Here is a 17,138-nt window from a genome sequence, read left to right as displayed (position 1 = left end):
CCCCGCCTCCTTCCCTCTCCCCACCCCCAAACCCTCTCACCCACGGCAGTTTGAGAGGTGAGGGGAAGGGACCGGACTCGGGTGGGGAGAGCGGGTGCCTAGAAGTGGCGCTAATGGGAAGAGATTTCTGCTTTCAAAAGAGGATGCTCTGCCACGAAAAGCGGCTGGCGCGCCGGCCTGGGCTCTAGCGGAGGAGAGATCCCGGGAGAACTCGGAGCCGGGGGAGCGCTCCTCGGCGCACCGGGGTCACCATGCCTGTCCGCAGGGGGCATGTGGCACCGCAAAACACATTTCTGGGCACCATCATACGGAAATTTGAAGGGCAAAGTAAGTTCATTTGTTCTTCTCTCCCCCTCGCTTATTCTGCTTCGATAGTGCATTGGGCGTCCGCCGCTGACAAGCGGAGGAGAAGGCAACTCCGGGCTCTGGCAAGTTAGGAGGCTGTGAAACCCAGCCAGGAGGTTCGAATGGCAGCGGGAGTGTTCGCCCTCGGATATTAATTTTGATTTACATGTTAGATTATGGTCTCCATTATAGGAGGCAATTTGATCCTCCTCTCCCACTGCTCCATTATCTGCCTCGCTACTTGATGTCCTACTCTTCTACTATCTTAAAGGGAAAGTGCTAGTGTAACCTGGGTCTGTGTTTTGAAGCTGTTTTAATTGCGGACTTTTTGAAAGTCAGGAGCAGGGCAGACAATACTACTGGAACTAGAGAATGTCAATGGTAGCAGCGATGGAAATGGCCCTGCAAGCTATACCTCACCTTGGTTAATTTGCAAGGCTGTGGCTTGACTTTGGATGCTTGCTGACTGCTAGTTTATAAAAGCTAAACTTTGCATAGAATCAATGTAAATCTATCCCCATGCAGGATAATTTGGAAACAAAATTGACTCGTGCTGATTCCCAATGAAAATAGTTCATTATTCAAAAGAGTATTTCTGTCCCTTAATTATCCCCTTCAATGTGTATCTAGAAATTTAAAAATTGAAGTACACTAAGTAAATCCCACAAAGATGGAATACAGAGAAATTCAGTATTCTCATATGGACTAACTATAATGAATGAATGTTATATAAATATGTTGATTTTAAATCCTATACTTGGTCATTGATATTCCACATTTTCTTAAAACCACCTTGACACACATTTATGTTGTACATTTTGCAGTTATTTTGGTGATGTCTTTAGTGACATGAGTATATAGTACCTTGTGTATAACATAAACTTGTAAGTCCTATCTGGAAGTGGTAAATATAATATGTGATCAAAAGTAATAAACCATTCGTATTAAAATACCTACTACTACACAAAAATCCATGGTTCTCCCAAAGTAGAAGTGTAAAGGTGTGAACATGGTATTTACTGTGTATATGTGTGTAAATATGTTTATCTTCTGGAAAATACGTGTTATGAAAAGTTGAACCTTTGCGTTACTGAACTGCTAATTAACGTGAAATACTTTCCTTGTTAATAGTTTTATTTTTTTTTGACATGGTGTATGTGTAGCATGCCTTACAGGGATAGAGAAAAGCCAAATCCAGGAATAATAACTACTTTGAGAAAGTTGTACTCTAAAGGCCAAGGTGGAAGTGAGAAATCTGACAGCTACAGGATGTTTCACTGTTTTGGCTTTGAAAATATTTACCTTGCATTTAGATGGTATTCTGGAAATATCAATGGGGCAGCTGATTGTTGTTAGAATCCCCAGGGGTTAGAGGGCTGGAGAACTAGGTTAGTTAGGAAATTACATTCTCAAATTTTGAAGAGTAGTCCTTAATACTTTTTTTGTTAAATGGCTTATGACCAGTATTTCATATGTAAGGTTGGTGTTTTTTTTTTCTCTTCCTTTCAAAAGCCAGGACAGTTAGCAATTTGGGAAGTACCTGCATTTTATATCTCCTCTTATGCAACAAATTATTCCAATGCTTATGAGCATCTTGTGGAAGGGTTTTAAAGGATACCTTACTGTCTTCTTATTGCAGATAAAAAATTTATCATTGCAAATGCCAGAGTGCAGAACTGTGCCATCATCTACTGCAACGATGGGTTCTGTGAGATGACTGGCTTCTCCAGGCCAGATGTCATGCAAAAGCCCTGCACCTGCGACTTTCTCCATGGGCCCGAGACCAAGAGGCATGATATTGCCCAAATTGCACAAGCACTGCTGGGGTCAGAGGAGAGGAAAGTGGAGGTCACCTACTACCACAAAAATGGTAAAGTTTACCTTTTAAGGATTTCTTGTGTTTGATTCCGTTGAAATGAAGTTTTGACAAATGAAAACCAAAAGTTCACATTCAGAGGAACCCCAGACATTCAGGTGCAGATATACTTTGCTTATAGTATTTTAGGCTTCAAAAATATGGATGCTCTCATTCGTGGACTAGTGAGAACAATTTCTTCTTTGAATAAGAGTACCACGTACTCTTCAAAAGTGCAGTAACTTAATGTCGCTGGGGACAGGCTGCCACAAATCAGTCTTACTCTCTCCCCTGTCTAAGGAATGATAAAAGGGCCGATGATTTACTGGTTTAATTGATATGCATTTTGTGGGAGAAAAATACAGAGTTTTATTTGCTTGAACTCAAATTCTGTACAAAGCAAAGTCTTGTTGAAAACTATATACGCAACTAAAACTACTATGTTATAAATGTTTCCTGGCTCTTCAGCTTTATTTGATAGGTAACACACCTCTTTCCGCTTCTGTTCCTTTTCATACAAGATTAAGAATGATATACAGGAACTTCTAAAATTGGTCTAGTAAACCTATGTATATTCAAATAATAAAGACTGTTCATATATTCAAGATATGCTCTAAAACACAGAATGGAGAAAGGAACTATGATACTGTGGAGCTATTAGTATTCATTTTTACAACTGCAGCAAAACTGGCATCTTCAACTTAAGGTCATACCTCAACTTCAAGGGCACTCCTTCTTTCAGGCTTGCTGAAGGACCATAAATATTTTAGATCTGTAAAAGTTCTCAAAAAATCACATTTAATGGATATGCATTCACTAAATCCATAATATGTATGTATATAAACTCACATGTTATGAATATTCAGATATACCTATTTTAAAGATACACATTTCCAAAGGTACACACTTTGGAAATATTTGACAATTTAGGGATAAAAGGGAATAGATTAAATGCATGTTGTAGTTAGTTTTGTTGATATTGCATAATCACGTATTTCTTTTTATTTAATTGATAGAAATTAGTGAGACAGAAGGGTATTTAGTCAGTTTTTTAGTTAACTCAAGTTTTGAAAATGAATACATGAGTGATGTGTTATAGCCTATATCATATCATTACTTGTCATTTAATAAAATACAGAGAACAAATTCTAGCAGGGAAAAGGTTTAACTCTTCCTCTTGTTTTCTCATAATTAAATACTTTATGATAGAAAACTTACAATTGTTAATTACTAGATTTTTATAGCAATTTGAGTCAGTATGTATAACAAAGTATCATTGGAAAAACAGGTTTGTATAATTTTGAATTAATCTGGAATGAAAAAACTTATATGATTATCAACCAATACAGAGATAGCTTTTAAAGTTCTTTTCGCTTTACCCAGACTTTTCAATCAGTAATGTTGGCATATTAGAAATGGCCTAATTGCTCTGTTGTCTTGAAAACATTTCTTGGACTGAGGCTTTAACTACCCAAATGCAACTCATCCTGTGTGTGTGTGTGTGTGTGTGTGTGTACCTGATTTGACTTTTGGAATAATTTGAATGTCTGACTTTTTTTCCTATCTGAATATTTATCATGATGTTGGCACAGTCTGCATTGTGGTTACTACAGGTCATGTTGGCCCACATTTGGTTATTTTATTTCCTGGGACAGTTCAGAAGTTTTTCAACTTAGAGAATTTAAGTATAAAATGAATCTAGACTGTCCAGATTACTTGGAAACTAACTATATATTTTTCAGATAGTACTTTCAAATAGAAGTTGTTTTTATTAATTGGAATAGTGATGTTTTGAAACCTAGCTTAGTTTGTATAATATGAGTGTAAAATAATCTCAAGAACACCTTAAAAGCCTTTTTAAAAGCAATTTATCACAAACTTGAATGTTAAAAATTTTATAGTGGAGATGTTCATATTTGACTAATGCAAATCTTATTATTTTAGTGATTTACTTGGTTATATAAGTGAAAACCTCTCTGTTTTGGACAAAGAATGTTTATTTGAAAGTTTGTTTGCTATAGAAGTAATCAACATTTGGTGATGATTTTGATACTGTTGGCTTTATTTATAGATGTGACTTGGTCTACAAGGACTTTTAGAGCTAATGACAGATATTGCAGTTTTTTGCTTTTATTTATATGGGAAACAAGCATTTTCTTTTCTTTCAAAGAAAAATATTAATTTGAATGACCTTTTTGATTGTAAAGACACAGTCAGAATTATTGACTTTGAATGTAATCAACTTGTGTTTTTGCTACTAGTTCATATACCTTGAGGATAATCTTCAGAATTTATTGATTTTTTTCACATGGCATCCACAAAATCAGAGCTTGAGAATTTCAAATGCTTTGAAAGTCTTGCCTCTTAGAGATCTGTCAGCCACTCTTCTACATTTATAAAAGCAGGAAGGAACAAAATCAGCAACATTTTCATTGGTTTGTTTCTCAAAGTTTCCTTAATTCCTCATTATTGAGATCATTTATTTTTGAGAGGTTCTTGGTGATTGAAGTATATATAGAAACTGCTTTCTTTACTTATTCTTTTAACTTTCATGTTCCACTCCATGGAATATTACTGTAATTTAGCATGTCACAGGAGTATGAATAGTGATGCAATATGCACAACGAGCATATTAACAAAAATTTAAGATATTCTGTTTCCATTTTTTCATTCACTCATATTGGAGTAGCAAAAATATGAGCGTGACATTATTTCCAAAAGCTTGTTTTCCAACGTGGCCAGAGGTTTTAGACCCCATGATCTGAGCGAGTTCCCACAGGTGAGCTACATGATCACCATTGTGAAGCAACACTTCCCACCCTGCCAGTTCTGGGGGTTTTACTGGGCACAATTGGACTTGCTGTTTACCAGAATATCAATTTTTAAAAGCCTAGTTATTTGGGGGAGGAATACTTGACAGCCCTTCCTTTGAGGGTTCTATTTTACAGTTTAAGTCATTATTGCATAAATCATTCTTGGCAGCTGTGAAATATTGCTTGAGGTGATAAAGCTATAAATCTTTTGACATAAAACTCTAATTATACAAAACTATAATTATGCTGAAGCTTACATAAGAATAGGTAAATATTTTAGTAGCATAATATATTCACTCTAAAAATACCTTTTCACCTTTTTAAGAATAGTGATTGAGAAATAGCAAACACTTGCATTATTAATTAGCTTATAGTTTAGAGATGATGTTAAGGTTAAAAAAAAAACAAACCAGAAGGGTTCTAGTAATTTAGTCATCCCTAGTTTATTACTGATCTGGTTGGGTGTGTGTCATGGATTAGAGCTAGCTAGTTTAAGTGCTAAACCACTTCAGCCACATTTAGGTAGAAGATTTTTACCTTAAATTATCTAGCAACTCTAACCATTTGGAAAATTGAAATAAATTTCTCCAAGAGAAATGAAGGTTTTAACTCAGTAGGAAAATAGAACTTGAAATCCATTATCTTTAAAGGTCTGGGCATTCCTTTATTTTCCCCATTATGCTTTTAGACATAGTGCAATGGCAGTTTTGTTAACAAATAACAAATATCCCTATCTTTGTGCTGCTTTTTAAGAACTAAAGGATGAGAAGGGGCTGAGGGAAGTCCTTTTCTGATCCAAACTGGGACCAGATCCAGACAGGACACCAGTCATAGTGGGGTCAGTACCAAGTTCCAGGGGCAGCGTTCGATTCAACTCTAGTAAAAAAGAGGTGAATCTGCCGTATCTAAGAGTAATTTGGAAAGACCTCTTAGAAAGCATTTTGTTGTGAGTGAAGGTGAGGATACACTGAGGGCCACCTTAGTGGTTCTCAACCTTCCTAATGCCGAGACCCTTTAATACAGTTCCTCATGTTGTGGTGACCCCCAACCATAAAATTATTTTTGTTGCTACTTCATAACTGTAATTTTACTATTGTTATGAATCGTAATGTAAATATCTGATATGCAGGATGTATTTAGGTGACCCATGTGAAAGGGTCGTTTGACCCCCAAAGGGGTCGCAACCCACACGTTGAGAACCGCTGCCTAAGGTAATGTTGGCTCTAGAGGAACAACAGGAGATGCAAAGGAGGATACAAACTGATCCCTGGTTTCAGGATATTTGTATTACAGAGTGACTAGTGTTCATTTCTATGTTCTCCCCAAGATGTTTTTTATTTTTATTTTTTTATGAAATTGTTTCTAAAGAAAAAAGAGCATATAAACTCTTGAATGAAGAGTCTTTTATATAAACAGAGACCAAAATTTAGGGTTAATTACCCCCTTCCTTTATTCCCCCATTCTAACTTGTTTAAGTATATTTTCTATCACCTTTTGTCATTTATAGGTAATAATAACTTATTAAAGAGACAATGTAGTTTAGTTAAAAATTTAATAGCTCAAAAATAAATCTGATAATAGCTTTATATAAGTTATGTGACATGCAAAATACTCAGCTCTCCTCATTCCTGAATTGTGTAGAGATATAGCTGGTAGTTTTTAGAAAAGAATAGACATATATTTTGTGTGAGGAATTCAAACAATTAAGAAAAGTTTCCAGGTAATATCTTGCCTAGGGTTTGTTTTGGTGTTCATTTTAACTTTCTGTTTATATTTTTTCATGTTTCATTGAATGAAATATTACTGTAACAACATTACTGTTAATTTTTTATATTCCAAAACTTTATAACATCTTATGGACTTTAGATATTGTATAAATTTTAAACTTAATCAATTGGATTTGTTGCTAAAAATCAGAATTCTCAAGAATCACTCCTCCTCACAATTTGAAAACTTTCTTTCAGTACTGTCTTAAGGGAAAACAAAATGTCCTAAAACTGTGGGTGGGCTGTGCTTATCAGCCTCTTTTCACCACTTGCCAGGCCAGCACCATACCTCTAGGCTTCTTCGGGGCTACAAAGAAGCCCTTGAGAGATAACTAACTGCTCAGTTATTTTCACACCTGAGGGGCTTGAGAGGTCAGTTTAGGGCTATCTGCATAGGCTAGATTTGTTGGGTGGAACTGGCTTCTCTGGCTTCTATTGGCTTCCAATGCTATTTTAATTTTTTTTCTATAAATAATCACTAAATCATTTACTTGCCATCAGCAGCCAGGAGAGTCCTATGATACTTGAGTCACAGGGAAGCAGCAGTTGGAGCATGGCATGTTAAGACATCAACACTCATCTGGCCATCTGAATGTGAAGCCTCAGGATCATTTTCAATTTTTCTCTCTCCCTCTCCTCCCTAAACCCAATTGGTCGGAAATTCCTTGCAATCTTTACCTCTGACATATTTCCCAATGTTACCCCCGCTTCTCCAGCACTGCCAAGTACCCTAGTTGAAACTCTCCTAATCCTTCTTCTGGAGCATTGAGTATTGAAGTTTCCCTCCCTCTCCAATCCATTTCCCACAGTGCCATCAGAGAGCTATTTCTGAAATGAGAATTACATGCCCTGATGACTTATTGGAGCTAAGCATCATTGTAAATGAATGTCATGTATTCAATAATGGTTATGACAATACCATAAGGTATATACTCTTATTATCCCCATTTTATAAGAAGTACACTGAGACCCAGAGGGATGGAGTAATTTCCAAATCACACACAGTTCATCAAGTGGTGAAGCCTGACCCATATTTGCTGCTCATCTTAGCTTGGCTTAAAAATCTATCTTAGCCCTGGCCAGTGTGGCTCACTCAGTTGATTGGAGCATCATCCCGAGCATCAAATGTTTCGGGTTCCATTCCTGGTCAGGGTACATACCTGGGTTGTGGGTTCGATTTCTGATTAGGGTATCTACAGGAGGCAACAGATCAATGTTTCTCTTTTACATCAATGTTTCTTCTCTCTCGCTCGCTTGCTCCCTCTAAAAATCAATGAATATGTCCTCAGGTGGGGATAAAAAAATCTGTCTTAATTCATTAAAACTCTCAGGATAATGTTTTAGACAGTTTACTAGGATGTGTGGTGACCTTCACTTGAATTCCAAGTTGAATTCACTTGGATTCCAAGTAGGGTATGTTTAGAGGAATCAGCTTTGGGAATAGCTAGGTAAACTTCATGACTAAGTTTACCTTCTTGGTGCCTCAGTTGTCTTTTCTGATCTTTATTAGGAGAATCACATCTACTTTGTTAGGCTGAGTTAATATTTTGTGTACAATAAAGTACATAGCATTATTTATGGCATGGTTGCTAGACCATAATATGTGCACAATAAATATCAGTTAGTTAAATATCTTCCCAACTACATTTCTCCTAAAAATCTTATGTTCTGGTAATGCTTGACTGCTCAGATTCTCAAATAAGCCATCTTTCCTTACTCTCCAGAAGTTTTCCTAATGATCAGTACAAAGAGTCTCTGAATGGATTGCTCTTCCCTCAGTTTCTCACCCTAAAGAAACATCATCATCCTTCCAAAAACAGATCCAAAGACTTCCGTATGAAGTCCTCCCTGATGCCCCCACTGCCTGCTCCCGAACATTAATTGACATAACTTCTGTGTCTCTTTAACACTGGTTCTCAACCCCAGTGTAGCACCTGAAGTGTGCTACATATTACATCTTATTGTAGTTAACATCATCTGTTGTGTTGTTGTTTTTTTAGTTTATTCAGAAAAAATACCAAGTCTTATTAATCTCTGTCTCCAGAATATGTGCAAGATAACCTTTATTCTTTGTGTTCAATTAGCATTCACACAAAGAATAAACAGAGGATGAGAAATGGCATGGCAGAGTTGAAAAAATAAGAAAGCAGTGAGATCAGGAGATTCTGAGGAAAGGGAATTACATGGAAAGTGTGATGTTTTGGTTTTTCTTACTTTCTTAACACTTCTAAAATGTTCTTAAGAATAATTTTCACCTTAATTTTTATTAATGGACATATGTCTTTGCTTAGTAAGCTAAGTTCTTAAATCATTTTTACAGCTTATACTTTGCAAATAGCTAGAAAAATATTTAGAAAAGAGTTAAAGAGAAGCCCTGGCTGGTTTGGCTCAGTGGATGGAGTGTTGGCCTGCGGACTGAAGGGTCCCGGGGTCGATTACAGTCAAGGGCATGCACCTTGGTTGCGGGCACATCCCCAGTGGGGAGTGTGCAAGAGGCAGCTGATCAATGTTTCTCTCTCATCGATGTTTCTAGCTCTCTATCCCTCTCCCTTCCTCTCTGTAAAAAAATCAATAAAATATATTTTAAAAAAACTTAAAAAAAGAAGAGTTAGAGAGAATCTATTAACCAGAATCCATTAACCAGTTCCCAAGTGTCACTCATTCACCACCAAATTAAAATGACTCTCACTAGTGTCTCCAACAATATCTATGTATTAGCTAAACTTAAAGTTTTATTCTGGTCTTTTCTGAATTGAGTTCATTGCTGTTTGACATCTACTTACTGTACAAGGTACACAGTATTGACATTCTATATCTAGTACAGGATTTTCTTAAAAATCCTTAATTGACAATGAAGCTGACTTTAGGGTCAATCAATAATGAGAGTGTTGAATCTAAAATTATTATTGTCAAAGGAATGTTTTCTTTCTATATATATGATGTTGTCTGCATTTATCAAAAGTACTGAACTACCAAGAAACAATAGAATCAGGCAGCAGTAGGACATTAATCACCATAGAGGAAATTTGTCCTATCACTGAACAATTAAGAAGGTCAAATTGCCACTTGTCACAGGTGGGTTATGAGAAAATTGAGTACCAGGCTCCTATCACTGTAACTGAACATTTTATATCTTCCACTTGTTTCTTTAATTTTTATGAAATATCTAATTAAGAAAATAAAAGTAGTCTTTCTGTGGACAGCTCATCTGGCTGAGGCAACTCCTGTGCCCTTTTCTCACTTAAAGTAGGTTTGCATATGTACAGATTCTCCTTGTTACTGTTTTGTGATTGCCTCACTCTACTTTTTACTTAAAAAAATGGGCAGAACAAGCATTAGGGGGTACTTAGAGGGTAGGAGTTGGAAAGAGAGAGAGAGAACTGTGGGTGCATTTCCGCCTTTAGTTGGCTCAGTTTGTAAAATGATCTCAAATTAGACTGTGCTAGGTGGGGCCTGGCAAGGCTGCCCAGCCACAAGGCTTTTGTTTGCCTGCTTTTTCCTCCAGGATGACCAGTTAGAAGACATGGTTACAGCAGGTGGATTCTCACCATTGTTTTTTGTCATCGTTGTTTCCTTTACTGTTTTTCCCCCTTCTTTCCTAAGGCACATAAGGAGTGTTTCTATTTGTTGTTCTTTGTTTTGATAGGATATTAATTCTTGCATGTTGTTTGAAATGTTGGTTTTGAGAAACATACAGTAACTGCGTGGGTTTAAGACAACTTAGAATGGCTGTGACTTCTCATACTGATTATTGATCTCTATGCTCAAAATACCCTTCTTAATTCTATTCAGTCAAATCTGTATTAATGACCCAAGATGATGGATATGATGACAAAAATTAAAGTAAAAATTAGTGATATTTCTACAAACAATTTCTCAAATATAAAGTAGAGAACAACATCTAACACAAACTAAGATATTTACATATTTAAAATAATAAAAAAATATTTGTGATATAAAAGACCACATATTGAAATCATATTCAATATGTGAGGTCTTTGAATGTACTAATTAAGATCACATCAATTCAAGAAAATTAATGTTAGAGTTATGCAACATTATATGTTATGTGAATTATTATGAATTAAATTCCCATTTACTTATCTTAGCAAAATTAGTAAAAATTTCTTTTATTTTTGCTAAAAATTTCTATATACACCATCCATTTTTTTAATAATGTTAATCAATTGATCTTTAGCTATACATTTTTTAGATCAATACACATAGATGTGCTCTACAGGGTGTATTTCATGGACCATACCCCTCTACCCAATTTATATCTTCTCCCAAAGTACCAATGTTAACTGAGTTCTAAGTCTGTGACTACCTCTTTGCATGCTACTTTATCTGATTTTTAATGACAGATTTGGGGGTAGCTATCCAATTTTACAAATTAAATTGAAGTCCAGAGAAGTTAAGTAAAGTACTGATGATCACAGAGCAAAATGGAGATGCGGTTTAAAATCTAGATTTGTCTATGTTTGCAAACCTTAAGGTCTCTAATGATACACTCTTTATAAAAAATATTTTTATTGTCCTGGCTCATGGTTAGAGCATAGAGTTGTGAGTTCAAAGACTCACATGTTCGATTCCAGGTCAAAGGCATGTACCTTGGTTGCAGGTTCACTCCCTGGACCCGGCCAGGACACCTGCAGGAGGCAACCAATCAAGGTATCTCTCTCTCATCAATGTTTCTCTCTCCCCCTTCCTCCCTTCTACTCTCTCTCAATGGAAAAAATATCATCAAGGGGGGATTAACCAAAAAAAAACAAAACATAAAAAGTATTTTTATTGATTTTTAGAGAGAGAAGGGAAAGGGAGATAGAGAAACATCAATGTGAGAGGGAAACATCAATCGGCTGCCTCCTGCACATCCCTACTGGGGAGCCAGGCTGTAACCCTGGCATGTGCCCTAACCAAGAATTGAACTGGCAACCTTTCAGTGCACAGGACAATGCCCATTCAACTGAGCAACTGGCCAGGGATATCTAGTACAGGATTTTCTTAAAAATCCTTAATTGACAATGAAGCTGACTTTAGGGTCAATCAATAATGAGAGTGTTGAATCTAAAATTATTATTGTCAAAGGAATGTTTTCTTTCTATATATATGATGTTGTCTGCATTTATCAAAAGTACTGAACTACCAAGAAACAATAGAATCAGGCAGCAGTAGGACATTAATCACCATAGAGGAAATTTGTCCTATCACTGAACAATTAAGAAGGTCAAATTGCCACTTGTCACAGGTGGGTTATGAGAAAATTGAGTACCAGGCTCCTATCACTGTAACTGAACATTTTATATCTTCCACTTGTTTCTTTAATTTTTATGAAATATCTAATTAAGAAAATAAAAGTAGTCTTTCTGTGGACAGCTCATCTGGCTGAGGCAACTCCTGTGCCCTTTTCTCACTTAAAGTAGGTTTGCATATGTACAGATTCTCCTTGTTACTGTTTTGTGATTGCCTCACTCTACTTTTTACTTAAAAAAAAATGGGCAGAACAAGCATTAGGGGGTACTTAGAGGGTAGGAGTTGGAAAGAGAGAGAGAGAACTGTGGGTGCATTTCCGCCTTTAGTTGGCTCAGTTTGTAAAATGATCTCAAATTAGACTGTGCTAGGTGGGGCCTGGCAAGGCTGCCCAGCCACAAGGCTTTTGTTTGCCTGCTTTTTCCTCCAGGATGACCAGTTAGAAGACATGGTTACAGCAGGTGGATTCTCACCATTGTTTTTTGTCATCGTTGTTTCCTTTCCTGTTTTTCCCCCTTCTTTCCTAAGGCACATAAGGAGTGTTTCTATTTGTTGTTCTTTGTTTTGATAGGATATTAATTCTTGCATGTTGTTTGAAATGTTGGTTTTGAGAAACATACAGTAACTGCGTGGGTTTAAGACAACTTAGAATGGCTGTGACTTCTCATACTGATTATTGATCTCTATGCTCAAAATACCCTTCTTAATTCTATTCAGTCAAATCTGTATTAATGACCCAAGATGATGGATATGATGACAAAAATTAAAGTAAAAATTAGTGATATTTCTACAAACAATTTCTCAAATATAAAGTAGAGAACAACATCTAACACAAACTAAGATATTTACATATTTAAAATAATAAAAAAATATTTGTGATATAAAAGACCACATATTGAAATCATATTCAATATGTGAGGTCTTTGAATGTACTAATTAAGATCACATCAATTCAAGAAAATTAATGTTAGAGTTATGCAACATTATATGTTATGTGAATTATTATGAATTAAATTCCCATTTACTTATCTTAGCAAAATTAGTAAAAATTTCTTTTATTTTTGCTAAAAATTTCTATATACACCATCCATTTTTTTAATAATGTTAATCAATTGATCTTTAGCTATACATTTTTTAGATCAATACACATAGATGTGCTCTACAGGGTGTATTTCATGGACCATACCCCTCTACCCAATTTATATCTTCTCCCAAAGTACCAATGTTAACTGAGTTCTAAGTCTGTGACTACCTCTTTGCATGCTACTTTATCTGATTTTTAATGACAGATTTGGGGGTAGCTATCCAATTTTACAAATTAAATTGAAGTCCAGAGAAGTTAAGTAAAGTACTGATGATCACAGAGCAAAATGGAGATGCGGTTTAAAATCTAGATTTGTCTATGTTTGCAAACCTTAAGGTCTCTAATGATACACTCTTTATAAAAAATATTTTTATTGTCCTGGCTCATGGTTAGAGCATAGAGTTGTGAGTTCAAAGACTCACATGTTCGATTCCAGGTCAAAGGCATGTACCTTGGTTGCAGGTTCACTCCCTGGACCCGGCCAGGACACCTGCAGGAGGCAACCAATCAAGGTATCTCTCTCTCATCAATGTTTCTCTCTCCCCCTTCCTCCCTTCTACTCTCTCTCAATGGAAAAAATATCATCAAGGGGGGATTAACCAAAAAAAAACAAAACATAAAAAGTATTTTTATTGATTTTTAGAGAGAGAAGGGAAAGGGAGATAGAGAAACATCAATGTGAGAGGGAAACATCAATCGGCTGCCTCCTGCACATCCCTACTGGGGAGCCAGGCTGTAACCCTGGCATGTGCCCTAACCAAGAATTGAACTGGCAACCTTTCAGTGCACAGGACAATGCCCATTCAACTGAGCAACACTGGCCAGGGCAATGATACACTTTTAAAATCTCATCCTACCATCCTTTATGTTCTAATTCTAGCTCTTGATCCTAGATTTATTGGATTATATGAGGTATGAATGTGATTGATTTAATTCACATCTAAGGGTAAATGAAGTGAACTTTATCTGGGTATTTTGTATTTTAAACAGAATGTATCATTCAAAATAAATCTATAGTACAGGGTGTTTGCTTTCAGTAGAGTGAAAATAGCTAGCATATGCCTGTAATCTTTACATAATTATTAATTGCACTCTTTTTTTAATCCTTAAAAATGTCCCCATTTTGGACTGTAAATTACATGGTCAATTTATAGTAGGGGGATATTTTTAGTAAAGGGCCTCTCGGCTGCTATTTGTGTCATCATTATCCAGGAAGTCCAGAAGAAAATTCATATAGTAGAGTGATTCAGCAGCAGAAGCTCTATTGTATTCTTATCCTCTCCTTTTCCCACAAATGAGTTTTATTATCTGGGAATAATATTTAAATGGGACATCATAAATTTATTGGTGTGATGAGTCTGATTTGTTTAAAACACCTCCTGTTTTCTTCATCTAAGGCGCAATGTCAGACTCAGTTCTTGCTGCATACCCTCCGATCTGTATCTCTGAGCTCCTCCCAGAGGCCACCATCCTCTCCTTTGCTTGGTCTTCTCTAAATCCCTCAGGCATCCTTATTTGAATTTCCTAACATTCTTTCCTTGTCTGTATTAGAACACTTATGAAATTCTTTTGTAATAATTTGTTTTTATGTCTTTTTCTTCCATTTAATGTTGAACTCTTTAAAGGCACTTATATTTTAAAAAAAAAAGAGGAAATGTAAGGAAAGCAAAAAATAAATTTAGAAGAACCCAGGAATATACCTGTTTAGCAATGAAAATGTCAGGTGACAAGTTTTAGAGTCTTGTCCATTCATTCATTCATTCATTAATTCTCCTTTGCCTATCATTTTGCTTAATATGAGAATTGAAAAATTAACAAGTTATGTTGTTTATTAATTTAATAACTTAATAACTTGCTGCCATGTGGTTTATATATTATATAAATTCATTCTAATACTTAATAACCTGTGACTCTTTCTAAAGAGACACAACAACTAATTATTCTTATTCAGTTAGACTAGAAGGAGTGAGGTGAATGTTCAGGACAATCCAGATAGATCCTTAATACCTACACAGTCAGCTGATTCTGATGGAATATCCACAGATCAATAAAATAAAGATTATGTCTACATGTTCTTACAATAATACATGCAAGTTTACTAGACATTGTAACCTTCCCTGAAAATCCTCAGTTGAATACAAATGATAAAATACTTATAAAACCTTACAATTATTCTGAAGTCTTTTTCTGGTGTCTCCACACACTAAAAACAACCTCACACACTGGCTTCCCATCACATTTCATTATTTTTCCCAAGCCCAGAGTCATGGGTTGAGATTGTAAAGTCTGTATGATATCAGCAGACACTTCATCAGTCACATACTGATACAGGATTTCACCAACTCCTCAAGAACTTCATATCTTTACTCTCTCATAGTGATTTTAACTCCAATGTAAAAAAAATTAGAGAATACAAGAACACATTTTAAAGAAGACCTATAATCTTGAACCTAAGAGATAGCCACTGTCAAAATGATAGCATGTATTCTGTCTATAATTTTCCTACACAAATACACACACATACACACACAGACACACAGTTATTTTTTTACAATACCAGAATAGCACTAGATATACTAAACTGTAGCCAGTTTTCTCACTGAGAAATTCATCATGAACATGTTAAATGATTTTATCATATTTAACACATGGAAAGTCTGAAAATTATTTTAATACTCACAAGGTATGGAATTAAAGCAGTGGTTCTCAACCTTCCTAATGCCATGACCCTTTAATACAGTTCCTCATGTTGTGGTGACCACCAACCATAAAATTATTTTCTTTGCTACTTCATAACTGTAGAACCCGTAGGTCAGTGGTTCTCAACCTTCCTAATGCCTTTAATACAGTTCCTCATGTTGTGGTGACCCCCAACCATAAAATTATTTTCGTTGCTACTTCATAACTGTAATTTTGCTACTGTTATGAATCGTAATGTAAATATCTGATATGCAGGATGTATTTTCATTGTTACAAATTGAACATAATTAAAGCATAGTGATTCATCACAAAAACAATATGTAATTATATATGTGTTTTCCAACCCCCAAAGGGGTCGCGACCCACAGGTTGAGAACCACTGCATTAAAGGAAGTAAAATATTACCAATACCTTATTATTGAACACTTTATTGTTTTCAAGTTTTTGCAGTTGTGAAAACATGTATATCCCTCTTGCACACCTTCACTAATTTTTTCCTTAGTGAATACTCCTAGGTGTATAACTGCTGGGTAAAATAATTTGTGTGCCTTAAAAACCTTTGTTACCTGTTGTCCAATAAAACTTCAAAAGCAAGTGCACATAATTGCATATTTACTGTTTATAGTAAAACTTAGCATTCTTTTTCATATTTCTTGACCCTATAAAAATAGTATTGTTTTGTCTGATTATTGAAATTAACCCACAGTCTTCTGAAAAATACATGTAGAAAATATATAAGGCGACTTATTTAAAGATTACAATGCTTTGAATTGCCAAAACTAGGGAAGGATGGGAATCTCTCAAATAGCTGATTGTCTGGACTGGATGCCCCAGCCCATGTCAGGGTCACTCTTCGAAAAACTGCTCTTTACATTGGCATTTCATTTCAGTAATTTGCTGGCAGTTTTTTAAGCCTCAGATTCAGAAACTAGTACTGATTTTTGACTACTTAGCAGCATTCTGTGAACTTTTTCTTCTTTCTATTTGGAGTAAGTTGGATCTTAAGTTATTTTCAGTATTTCTTATTATCTATGCAGACTATAATGAAAATCTTGATTAGTGAAGATAATTTTTACTTGGTTGTTTGCATCTGAATATATATATATGTTTACACACACACACACACACACACACACATCTATCCTATCTAATAAAAGAGAAACATGGTAATTAGCCGTACCTCCGCTACCCTTCCCATTGGCTAATCAGCATATCCTTATGCAAATTAACTGCCAGCCAAGATGGCGGCAGGCAGCCAGGCAGCTGACGCGAACAGGGAGGCTTGCTTGCTCCAGTGACGGAGGATGCCAGGTTCCCCACCTGCT

The 17,138-nt window shown here is 35.8% G+C and overlaps 1 protein-coding gene across 7 annotated transcripts in view; it reads left to right on the top strand.

Annotated features, from left to right (window-relative positions):
- Positions 1-55: 55 nt before the first annotated feature.
- KCNH7 (potassium channel, voltage gated eag related subfamily H, member 7) overlaps positions 56-17,138 on the top strand; it is a 411,835-nt gene continuing 394,752 nt past the window's right edge. For 6 of the 7 annotated variants that reach the window (XM_014534137.1, XM_014534135.1, XM_014534136.1 and 3 more), the window contains exons 1-2: positions 69-327; positions 1,985-2,215. In XM_014534137.1, coding sequence (XP_014389623.1) covers positions 252-327; positions 1,985-2,215 — 307 coding nt within the window. In that variant the 5' untranslated portion in view covers positions 69-251. Of the gene's footprint in view, positions 328-1,984; positions 2,216-17,138 lie in introns of all 7 variants that reach the window. The other variant, XM_014534139.1, reaches the window with a different exon arrangement.

The sequence above is a fragment of the Myotis brandtii genome, unplaced genomic scaffold, assembly GCF_000412655.1.
Source record: "Myotis brandtii unplaced genomic scaffold, ASM41265v1 scaffold125, whole genome shotgun sequence".
In the NCBI taxonomy this organism is placed as follows: Eukaryota; Metazoa; Chordata; class Mammalia; order Chiroptera; family Vespertilionidae; genus Myotis; species Myotis brandtii.
This window is presented reverse-complemented; position numbering and strand designations above follow the sequence as displayed.